We start from the raw sequence: 12,090 nt of genomic DNA on the forward strand, positions 1-12,090 counted from the left end.
AGTTGGTAGAGTGCTTATCTGGCATGAACAAAGCCCTAGATTCAATCCCCAGCATCATATAAAATCAAGCATCATGACACATACTATAATCCCAGCACATTTGTAAGTGTATTTGTTTCTTCATTTACCTAAATATTTAAAATCACTAAACATGGTATGGTGGCACATGCTTAAAATCCTAGCACTTAGGGGGTGGAGGCAAGAGGATCTGGGGTTCAAGGTCATCTTTAGCTACATAGTAAATTCAAGGCCATCCTAATGAAGACTCACCACATGAGTCTCTATCTCAAAGAGAGAGAGAGAGAGAGAGAGAGAGAGAGAGAGAGAGAGAGAAATCAGTGCTGATACCTACATGGATAAAGTCTTGCATATTATAGCAAGATGCCAACTGAGGTAAACTTTGTACTTAATGACATAATTTATTTTGATAATAACAAGTAATCGGCAAACTGGTAACAGTTTCAGAGCACTGGTTCCTAGATCATACTTTGAACTTTAATGCTTTGAATTATTATGGATAGCAAAATTTCCTCAAATCATTTATAAATGAGCCCAAAATTAAGGAAGTTCCCCCCAAAAAAGTTATCAAAAATTTCCTTGCAATTAATATGTCAGATATAGGTGTCACAAAATTTATCACACAAAAGCCAAAAAGTCCCACATTACTCTGGTGATACCAAATAGACCATACAAATTATTAACGCCAAGGCAACTTGCAGAATATTATTTTTAGCTTTTAAGACTAAGCAGCTATGTTTTAGGATGCAAAACTCTTAGAATAAAGCAAGTAGTTCATAGCAGTAAAGCAAATTCTGTGAAGTTACAGATGTAAGAAATGTTCTGAGAGGAAAATACTTCAAAGGCCAAAAATACTGTCAAAATACTGCACAACCATCTTATTTTGCAAACCTAAGGCATAAACTTGCTCTGAGAAAGGCTTTTGGTGGAGAAACATGTTTTGTTTCACTTAACATTTCTAAATCACTTTTCACTACAGAATCCTTTTTTATGGAATAGCTATTATCACACTTTGGAAAATGCTAGTCTTTATTTCATAAAATGTTACCTCTAAACAATCTCATAAACAAAAGGCAATCAAGTCTCAATTATTTATGATCAAGGAGGAACAAGCCAGATGTATTAATATTTTCACACTAATAACTAAAAACACTAAAAACCATTAAGTTTTGAGGTAATTTAATCATATTTTCAGAAGGAAAAACAAAAATTCAAAGAAGTAATTTTATTATTCATCATATACATGGTAAATCCGAAATTAAGAAGGAAATGAATATATACAGCATTCAAACTGCATGTCTTCATTTTAGTAACATGTTTTAAAGAACTCAAAACAATACTGAAAATTAGTAATTCACAAACCGATTTTCATTTGCAAGCACACAGTTACAGGATAGCACAGGTGTCTATGCTATGGTAACAACTGGTCATTGTTTTATGAGCTGGTAATATTTTCTTATATACACTGTCATGGGTAACCTGGATAATAGAGAACATGAATACATATGCAAATGTTTATTATTACTAATTTACTGCCATCAGTCTACAGTAAAATAAAAGAACACAGTCTTTAATATATATATCAGTACCAACCTGCAAGGTGTCTGCAAAAATGACAATGAGATTCTTCAGCTCCAAAACAAGATCAGGATCAGTGCAGTACGACTAAGGAGTTGGGGAATGTGATGGTGGAAATATAGACAAGCAGAACAAAAACAAGAGTTACTAATGCTTTAAAAACAAGAACCTAAAAAACTGCCCTTTAATCTAGAAGACTGCAAATAAAAGTAGAATGTTAAGTGGATCAACAGTTAGCTGCTCTTTTCAGTAAAATGTTTAGGAAGAGATCACGACATGTCATATCTAGTAAGTGAAAATTAATTCCTTGAGATTTTCACATAAGTAATTTTGGTCAAAACAAGGTATTTATGGTTATATAGGTCTTTAGATTTTTGAGGAACTAATTATTTTAAACAAACAATGGTTTTAAATATGCTATGTGTTTTCCTTTTACATTCATTTATTTACTCTCCTTCTTATAAAAGAGATGTATTACCTTATAAAAGAAATATATTGAATTAAATGACAGAGCTAGAGAGATGGCCCAGCGGTTAGGATGCTGGCCTGCTAAGCCTAATGACCCACTTCTGATTTCCCAGGACCCACGTAAAGTCACATGTACAAAGTGCAGCATGTATGTGGAGCTCATGTGCAGTGGCTAGAGGCCCTGGTGTACCCATTCTCACTCTCTCTCTCTGTCCCTACTTGCAAATAAATAAATTTTAAAAATTAAATGACAATTCAGTATTTCGCAGTAATTAATCAAATGAAAATTATTACCAAAGGGATAGTGAAATTTATCCCATCTCCACCCCATCTCACTATGTAGTCCAAATTTATGATTCCTTTTAAGCAGTATATAATGTGATTTGAATGTGATGTTACATTTAATATTTTATATTTTCATATTGATAGGATGATAGCATAATTTTATATACTGAGTTGATTTTAATTTAAACCATAATAAAATGCATTGCTCACAGACTAGGACTGCAGCTACATGGTAAAACACTTCTTAGCATGCACGAGGCCCTGGATCCAACACCCAGAACTCCCTAAACTCTTTATTAATACATTAGAAAGGGGTTGAGTTTACTAGCTAATGTATCAAGAATCTGTACTACTTTATTTCCTTTTCCTTCTATTTTGTTGTTGTTGTTCAAGGTAGGGTTTCCCTCTAGCTCAGGCTGACCTAGAACTCACTATGTAGTCTCAGGGTGGCCTTGAACTCCCGGCAGTCCTACCTCTGCCACTCAAGTGCTGGGATTTAAGGTGTGCGCCATCATATCCAACAAGAATCTATAATATTTCTGATCAATCTAAATATCATAAAACCTAACAATCCTCATTTAATATATCTTAAACTTTACCATTACATAATAGATTACAAAATTTTAAATATTGTAATTAAAACACTGTAAATTTTAGTTAAGTATCAAAGCTCTCTTAAAGAAAAGTCTACACTGACCAATTACTAGTTTCAAAAAATTTATTTTTATTTATCTATTTGCAAGCAGTGAGAGAGAGAAGAGAGACAGAGAATAAGTATACCAGGGGCCTCAAGACATTGTAAATGAACTCCAGAAGTGTGTACCACTTTGTATATCTGGCTTTACTTGGGTACTAGGGAATCAAAGGCAGGCCTTTGGGCTTTGCAGGCAAGCACCTTAACCACTGAGTCATCTCACCAGCCCCCTCAAAAAAGAATGTTTTTTTTGAGGTAGGGTCTCATTCTAACCAAGGCTGACCTGAAATTCACTATGGAGTTTCATGGTGGCCTCAAACTCACAGCAACCCTCCTACCTCTGCCTCCCAAATGCTGGGATTAAAGGCATGCACCACTACACCAGGCTTCAATTTTTTTTTTTTTTTTGTAACATTAACATGTTGGTGATTCCCACAAAAGGAATTAGAAAAATATTTGGTCATTTAACCTTCATCCCTCCCCCCCAAACCTCATTACATAAATATTAGTTATTTCAAATGAGTTCAAATTTTGAAAACTACAGATTTAAGAAAATCATAATTGTGGTATATTACCATAAATTAAAGTCAGTCTAGAACAAGTTCTACTGTGTTTGTTAATAATGGAGCTTATTTTGGAAACAAAGAATTTGGAATGATAATTAAGACCCTTTCTTCACAGTGTTTCTCGGTGATCTAATGAAGAGGCCAGCTGAGATTAATGAGACCAGCCTGGTTCTGTGTTTTCTATAATGCCTGAAAAAAGGGTGCTAGGAACCTCAGTCAGGTATGAAATCACACAGCCTGGATAAAACCAGGCAAAAGCCTGACATTACTACTTCCAAATCTGAGCAATTACCGAAAACTGCAAGATGATAGAGGCACAGTTTTCCTCTCACATTATATAGCACAAAAGCTTCTGAAGTAAATAAATTAAACTAGTAACATGAATTGTCTGACTTACTGAATGAGCTCTAAGGACAGCAATTATCTTTGAGAGCGCCATGTTCCAAAGTTCATCAGTGTATGCCCTGGTTACCAATCCCTGGGTCACATGTAGAATGTGATCTTCCACCACAAAGAACCTACAACAGTAATTATCGACACAGCATGCACTTTTAAAAACAGGAAAGTACAAATCATTATTTCTGACATTTAACAAATTTTAAATAAAACTGGGTTTTTAAAAATAACCCTAACCCTATTTTTTGACAATCTCATATATGTATACAGTGTATTTTGATCATATTCACCTCCATTACCCTCTGTAATGACCCTCTCCCACTGAACCCCTTGTTCTTCCTTGACTATCATGCAAGAGAGAGAGAGAGAGAGTGGGGGGGGGGTGTCTTTGTGGTGTCTCGGTGAAGTTGGTTAGGATTGCCTGCATGAGCATGGCTGGACTTCTTTAATGGAGCAGGTACCAGAGGTTACTTCACTACAGAAAATGAGCCCCCTCCCCGAGCCACTATTAACTGCCAACACCTCCTCAGGGAAGGGTGGGGCTTCATGGGCCCTTCCCCCACACATGATGAAATGTTGACAGGCCCAATCTTGCAAAGGTCTTGTGCAGGTAAGTACAGCTGTTATGGTTTAATAAAATTAGTTTAATGTGTTGAATAAAATTAGTAACATAGGGGCCGGACATGGTGGTGCACGTCTTTAATCCCAGCACTCAGGAGACAGAGGTAGGAGGATTGCCATGAGTTTGAGGCCACCCTGAGACTACATAGTGATTTCCAAGTCAGCCTGAGCTAGAGTGAAACCCTACCTCGAAAAAAAAAAAAATTAATAATAGATACTTCCACATTAGATACATACCCTACAATTTGAGTGAAATATCTTCTATAGCCATCAACTGTTTCATGCTTCAAATAAAAAATAAAAAAATCTATTTAAATTAATAAGTACCAATAACATAAAAGACCCACTTCATTACAACTTGATTAACAAATATTTATTGAGAGCCTACTATATGCTACATGCATTTTTGGTACCAGAGACATACTTAGAAGTAACACAAAGTCCTTACTCTCATGAAATGTACACTCAATCAGAGATAGACAATAAAGAAAGTAAAAAGTAAATGGGATTTCAGAACCTACTTCTCCACAGACTAGGTGAAGAAACCATCATCTTTTATTTGGACTAATATATCATCCTCCTACCTATCTCAGCTTCTAGGCTTGACCCTTCTATTCCCCATATAACTGTCAGATGATACTTTTCAAATAGCTATGAGAACATGCCATCGTCTGCCAAAACCATTTCAGTGCCTTTTCATACCATTTAAAACAAAGTCAAATAGCTTAAAAATGATTTGCTTGCCTATTTATTTTTAACAAAACACATAAAGGAAAATATATGATCAGATGACCTTCATCTATAAATCATATAAAAAATTTCATATGTCAACTGAGTTAAAGTTGTACATTTTGCATATTTCATAAATGTGATCAAATTTTTAAACATCTAAGTGTCTTCAGTTTTTAGAGAGTGAGGCTTTTATTTAAAAATACATAATCGGAGAAGACAAAGGGTCAGGGGTATGGTTCAGTGGTAGACCACTAGCCTAGGGGCATTTGTACTCTCTGTATCTCTATGTAACATGTTTGCTATGTCTTGATACTGCTATAAAATATATCATATAATCAAAATTTTGTACCATTCCATATATGCTTGAAAAAAGTATATTTCTATAACTGGTCAAGTAGGATTCTCTAGATTCTATTCAATCAAGCCTATTAAGTATATTCTATATTATTACAGGAATTTTGTCTACTTGGTTTACAAGGTATTTTAAAACCTGTTATATGCTTTCAAATTTAACCGTTTCTCCTTATAGTTATGGAAATTCTGCTTTGTTTTGAATCAATATTATCAAATGCCTAAATGCCTATAGGTTTAGAATTATCATTTTATCCACTCCAAGACATACATACATTTTATTTTCATTTTCTAAGTTTTTTCTACCTCGATTAAATTAAAAGTATACAGTTGGTTCCTATTCTTTTTTTCCCCCTTTGGTGGTTTTTTTTGTTTGTTTGTTTTTTGGTTTTTTTTGAGGCAGGGTTTAACTTCAGCCCAGGCAAACTCTGCAGACCAAACTGGATTCATGGAAATCCTCCTACATCAGCTGCCTGAGTACTGATATTAAAGGTGTAAGCCATCACACCCAGCTCCAGTTTCTATTCTTTTAGAAGTTTCTCTAAAAAAATCACATTGTACATCCTTAAGTAATCATTTTAAACAATGTTTTACTGTTTTTCTGGACAACTAAAATACTATAGAATAGCTACTTTTCATATTATTCCAATGCCTGTGGTTGTTATTATATATTTTACTCCCAACTTATTTTAAAACCCTTATAACTTCCCACAATCAATATACATTTGCCTACACATTTATACTTTCTTTGCTATTTATTACTTTTTGTGTTTTCATCTCCCATTTGTTATTGCTTTCCTTCTGCCTTTTCTTTTAAAATTTCTTTAAAGTGTTTTGGTGGCAAACTCCATTTTTCTTGTCTGAAAACGTCTGTTTGTCCTTTCACTGCATACTAGATACTACACTACAGTGATTTTCTTTCAACACTGAGGATATTTTCATTGTCCTGTTTCTGAAAATGATCTTTTTCTCTCTAGATACTTTCAGTATCTTTGTAGTTTTTGTCATTTTTGTAGTGCTAGGGATCAAACCCAGGACCTCATACATGCCAGGCAAGCACTCTATCACTGAGTTACATCCTCAGCCCCTACTGATCTTTATTTATATTTATTATTCCTGGTGTGTTTGCCATGGTACTATGTGCCATGTGTGCATGTGTGGAGGTAACAGAAAGTTATCAGGTGTCCTCCCCTGTTGCTCTTTCACCTTATTTCCCTGAGTCAGACTCTCACTTAACCTGTGGCCCCCCGTTTTTCAGTTAGATTGGCTGACCAGAAAGCCCCGCAATCCTCCTGTCTCTGCCCACCCTCAGTACTGGGGTAACAGGCATGCACAACCATGACCAGCTCCTCACATTTGTGCCTGTTTGTAGAGCACTACCTTTCTAGATCTCCAGCCTTGGGCCATTTCTGATCTCATTTTGTCCTACAGCTTTGCTGTCTCAAAAATGTCAAATAACATAAATCGTATTTGTACATATTTCACTGCATACGAGTCTTTTCACTCAGAATACTACTTTGTAAATATACCCATATACTCTTTTTTTTTTGAGAGAAAGAATGGGCATGCCAGGGCCTTTCAGCAGCTGTGAATGAACTCAGGCATGTTCACCCCCTTGTGGGCATGTGTGGCACTGCATGCTTGTGTCACTGTTGCATCTGCCTGTATGTGGGATCTTGCAGATTTGAAAAGTTTTTAGGTTTTTCAGGCAATCACCTTAACCACTATGCAATCTCTCCAGCCTGTACCCTTAGACTTGCATGTATCAATCCCTTTGGGCTGATGAGAAGTGTTCTGCCATGTGCACATACAATAACTTGTTTATTCAGATGCATGCACCATTTTATGCATCTGGCTTTATATGGGTATTGGGGAACCAAACCTGGGCCATCAGGCTTTGCAAGCAAGTGCCTTTAACCACTGAGCCATCTCTCCAACCACCTTAGTACCTTTTTTAAATATCTAAAATTAAAGAAACTTTAATGTATATCAAGTACCTTTAGTTTTTTTCAGTGAGACAAAAACTTAAAATCCATAATTTACTATATTGTCAGAAACATTATTACTTACTAACATTTTATATATTTATGTTTTTAATTCACTATCTGTCCCAATAGAATGTAAGTTCATGAGACAAGCAACTCATGACAACTTACTGTTGTTCCCTTGGCACCTAAATCAATCACTAGAAATGGTAGGTGTTCTATAAATATTTACAGTTGGATGAATGGTGATACATGCTCTGAAGATATTAAAGCAAAATAAGGAGATACAAGGTAATAACAAAAATGAAAATTTTCACACACCATGCTTGACTGAGGTTGCAATACCAATCTCGCTTGCTTCTTTCTTTGTTTTCGGTAATAATTTTCAAATGTTTCTTCATCACCCTAAACAAAATCAGGAAGATAATGAAAATTTCTCAACCCATTTCTTACATTCATTCTCTTTCTCATATTCATTTATTCGCCCTCTCCTTCCCTTTCTCTCCTCCGCTTCCCCTTCTTGTTCTCCTTCTTTCTTCCTCTCCCTCCTCCCTCCCCATCCCTCCCTTGCCTCTCTCCTTTATCCCTTGAGAATCACTTAAGTTTTCAAAAGGGAATATAAATACTGAATGGCTTTTCCTAGTGAATATCATGGCACTATAGTTCAAATACAGTAACTTTATTTGGTATTTCCACTAGGAAGAATAAAGTTAAGTTCAAGCATTTTGACATTTGCCTACTGCATCTATCTCTTGACATTGAGCAGTTGGACTAATGAAACCAAAATGTGGCAGTTAGTGAGGGAAACTAAATAAAGAAATGAGCAGAGCAGCCTAACTCTGAGACGAAGTAGATGCAATCTGGCCTCTCTCTCCATCCCTTGCTGTCACACCGCTAATCTCAGGCTATCCAGTGCTCCTCTCCTTTCATTTCCCAGCCTCTGTAGAGGGAATTCTTGAAAGATATTCCCAGTTTCCTTTACGTGACTTTTATATATCTCTCAGGACTCCCCAGAGTTATTTCTTTTAGATAGCTTTCCCTAATATTCAAAGGCTTTGTTGTTTTTAATTATGCTACAGCAATCAATACATCCCTATTACAGCAGTATTCATACATGGCTGATGAAAGACATGACTGTATAGATATAGCTCCTTCCACCCTGTCATTTTCTCTGTTTAAATAAAAATCCATAGTCAAAAGGAAAAGTTGAGATCACATTCTCCTGTTCATATGGGCTCAAAAGAAAAAATAAAGAAAAATTTAACAATAAGAAAAAAATTCAAAAATCTGTATTTCACTGAAAAAAAATTTATTTACAGTTAAGTATCTAGACAAAATATTACTTTTTAAAATATTTCATGAACTAAATTCATAGCACAGAAAATGTTTTACATAGATATTTAATTAAGAAATGTGTTCAATTCTTCCATACTCTCTAACTAAAAGCATTTCAGGGCTGGAGAGATGGCTTAGCAATTAAGGCACTTGCTTGTAAAGCCTAAGAAGCCAGGTTCTATTCCCCAGTACCCATGTAAGCCACATATACAAGGTGGCACATGTGTCTGGAGTTCATCTGCAGTGGCTACAGGCCCTGGTGTGCCCATTCTCTCCATCTGCCTCCCTACTTCTCTCTCTCAAATGACTAAATAAAATAGTTTAAAAAAAAATTGGGGCTGGAGGCATGGCTTAGCAATTAAGGTGCTTGCCTGCCAAACCAAAGGACTCAGGCTTAATTCCCCAGGACCCACATAAGTCAAATGCCCAAGGTGGCACATGCATCTGGAGTTCATTTCCAGTGGTTAGAGGTCCTGGAGTGCCATTCTCTCAATTTCTCTGTCACTCTCTCTCTGTATCAAATAAATAAATTTTAAAAATTTGCCAGGCATGGAGGCACACACCTTTAACCCCAGCACTCAGGAGTTCTTCAGCAGAAATGAAAGAACACTAGATAGCAATACTAGTCCACATGCAGAAAAAGAAGTACTGATAAAGGTAAATACAGAGATGACATTAGTATATTTTTCATTTGCAACACTTTTCTTCTCAATCTTACAAAACAAAAAAAGAAATAATTATAAGGCTGTCAATGGGCTAATAATGATAACAATGTAATTTTTATGGAAAATGGCACAAAAATAAGGGTATTAATCTGCAGTACACTGTTTGCAATGTACAACACAGGACAAATGCTATGAACTAAATAGCACAAGAAGTAAAATGGTACAATTGAAAATACTGAATACAAAACAAGTTATGAAGGAACAGATTAACAAAAGTCATGTAAGACATGTTAAAACAAATAGATGACACTAAGTCTACCTTATCAGTATTAAAATTAAATGTAAAGGAACTAAACATTCTAACTGAAAGACAGTGATGAGCAGACTGGAACTTTATTTTTAAAAAAATGGGACTAGAAAGATGGCTTGGCAGTTAAGGCTCTTGCCTGCAAAGCTTAAGGACCCAGGCTTGATTGCCCAGAATCCATGTAAGCCAGATGTGCAAGGTGAGTTTGCTTGCAATGGCTGGAGGGCCTGGTATGTTCACTCTCTATCTGCCCCCGTAAGTAAATAAATAAAATTTAAAATAAAAAAACAAATTTAATAAGTGCTATCTACAAAACATACCCCTTGGAGGGACTGCTCAGTGGTCAAAGGCACTTGCTTGCAAAGTCTGATGGCCCAGATTTAATACCCCAGTACCCACATAAAGCCAGATGCACAAGTGGCAATGCATCAAGAGTTTATGTGCCTTGATATGACCATACTCACTCTGTCTCCCTCTTTCTGTCTCTACCTCAAATAAATACATAAAAATACTTTTTAAAAACCATATACCTTGGGAGAGAGAGATAGCTTAATGGCTAAGGCTCTTGCCTGGGAAGCCTAAGCACCCAGGTTCAATTCCCCAGTACCCATGTAAGCCAGGTGCACAAGGTGGCACATGTGTCTGGAGTTCATTTGCAATACCTAAAGGCCCTGGTGTGCCCATTCTATCGGCCTCTTTCTCTCAAATAAATAAAGAAATTTAAAAAAAAAATTTTTGTTTATTTTATTTATTTATTTGAGAGCGACAAAGAGAAAAAGAGGCAGATAGAGATAGAGAGAGAGAGAATGGGCATGCCAAGGCCTCCAGTCACTGCAAACAAATTCCAGATGCATGCACCCCCTTGTGCATTAGGCTAAAGTGGGTCCTGGGGAATCGAGCCTTGAGCCGGGTCCTTACGTTTCACAGGCAAGCACTTAACCACTAAGCCATCTCTTCAGCCCGAAAGAAAATACTTTTTCAAAAATCCATACACCTTAGATTCAAAGATCTAAAGAGGCTAAAAGTAAAGAGACCAGCCAACAGTATCTAAAACTGGAGAGGCTATATGACCATCAGCTAAAATACACTTATTTAAGCACCAAATCCAAATACCAAAAGGACATTTCATTTTTCTTTTTTTCTTTTTTCTTTTTTTTTTTTTTTTTTTTTTTTTTGAGGTAGGGTTTCACTAGTCCAGGCTGAACTGGAATTCACTATTTACTTTCAGGGTAGCCTCAAACTCACAGTGACCCTCCTACCTCTGTTTCCAGAGTGGTGGGATTAAGTCATGTGCCACCACACCTGACAAAAAGGACATTGCTTTTTTTTTTTTTTTTTTTTTTTTTTTGAGGTAGGGTTTCACTCTAACCCAGACTGACCTGGTATTCACTACGGAGTCTCAGGGTGGCCTCAAACTCATGGCAATCCTCCTACCTCTGCTTCCCGAGTGCTAGGATTAAAGGCGTACGCCACTACACCCAGCAAAAAGGACATTTTTTAAGCACTACTGTTTTGCCTTTTTTGAGGCAGGGTCTCACTCTAGTCCAGGCTGGCCTCAAACTCATGGCAATCCTCCTCCTTCAGCATCCCAGTGCTATAGCAAAAAATGTACACCCCCATGACCACCACAAAGATGACATTTTAAGATGAAAAAAATACATATAACATGTTAGTTATATTACATATTAAATAATATAATATGTATGTTTGTAATTGTTGCATCTTCCTGAGCTAAAATGACTTCACCATGTATCTTTTTGGTGTATGAATTTTTTTTATTGATGCGAGGAATAGAACCCAAGGTCTCCCACATGCTAGGGAGGCATTTACCACTAAGCTACATTCGTAGCCCTGAATTATATCTTGGTTAAGCAATCATTTAAAAAAAAAGATAATTGACTGCTTAACCAAAAGTATTTACAATGTAATGTGGAGTAAACATATGCAGAAATAAAATATAAGTAATTTTGATACAACATGAGCACAAAAAGACAGGAGAAATGGAAGAACAGTGATATATCACTTGATGAGGATCCTTTCTGAGAAAAGCTCTGAATTCCCCATTGTGTAAATGACACAGGATGTGCTT

General features: G+C 36.2%; 1 protein-coding gene across 2 annotated transcripts in view; it reads right to left on the reverse strand.

Annotated features, from left to right (window-relative positions):
- Positions 1–12,090, reverse strand: part of Exoc6 (exocyst complex component 6) — a 192,708-nt gene that overhangs the window by 117,823 nt on the left and 62,795 nt on the right. For both annotated transcript variants that reach the window (XM_045141871.1, XM_045141870.1), the window contains 4 exons: positions 8,016–8,099; positions 4,864–4,910; positions 4,007–4,127; positions 1,612–1,683 (listed from right to left, as the gene is read on the reverse strand). In XM_045141871.1, coding sequence (XP_044997806.1) covers positions 1,612–1,683; positions 4,007–4,127; positions 4,864–4,910; positions 8,016–8,099 — 324 coding nt within the window. The remainder of the gene's footprint in view (positions 1–1,611; positions 1,684–4,006; positions 4,128–4,863; positions 4,911–8,015; positions 8,100–12,090) is intronic.

The sequence above is a fragment of the Jaculus jaculus genome, chromosome 1, assembly GCF_020740685.1.
Source record: "Jaculus jaculus isolate mJacJac1 chromosome 1, mJacJac1.mat.Y.cur, whole genome shotgun sequence".
In the NCBI taxonomy this organism is placed as follows: Eukaryota; Metazoa; Chordata; class Mammalia; order Rodentia; family Dipodidae; genus Jaculus; species Jaculus jaculus.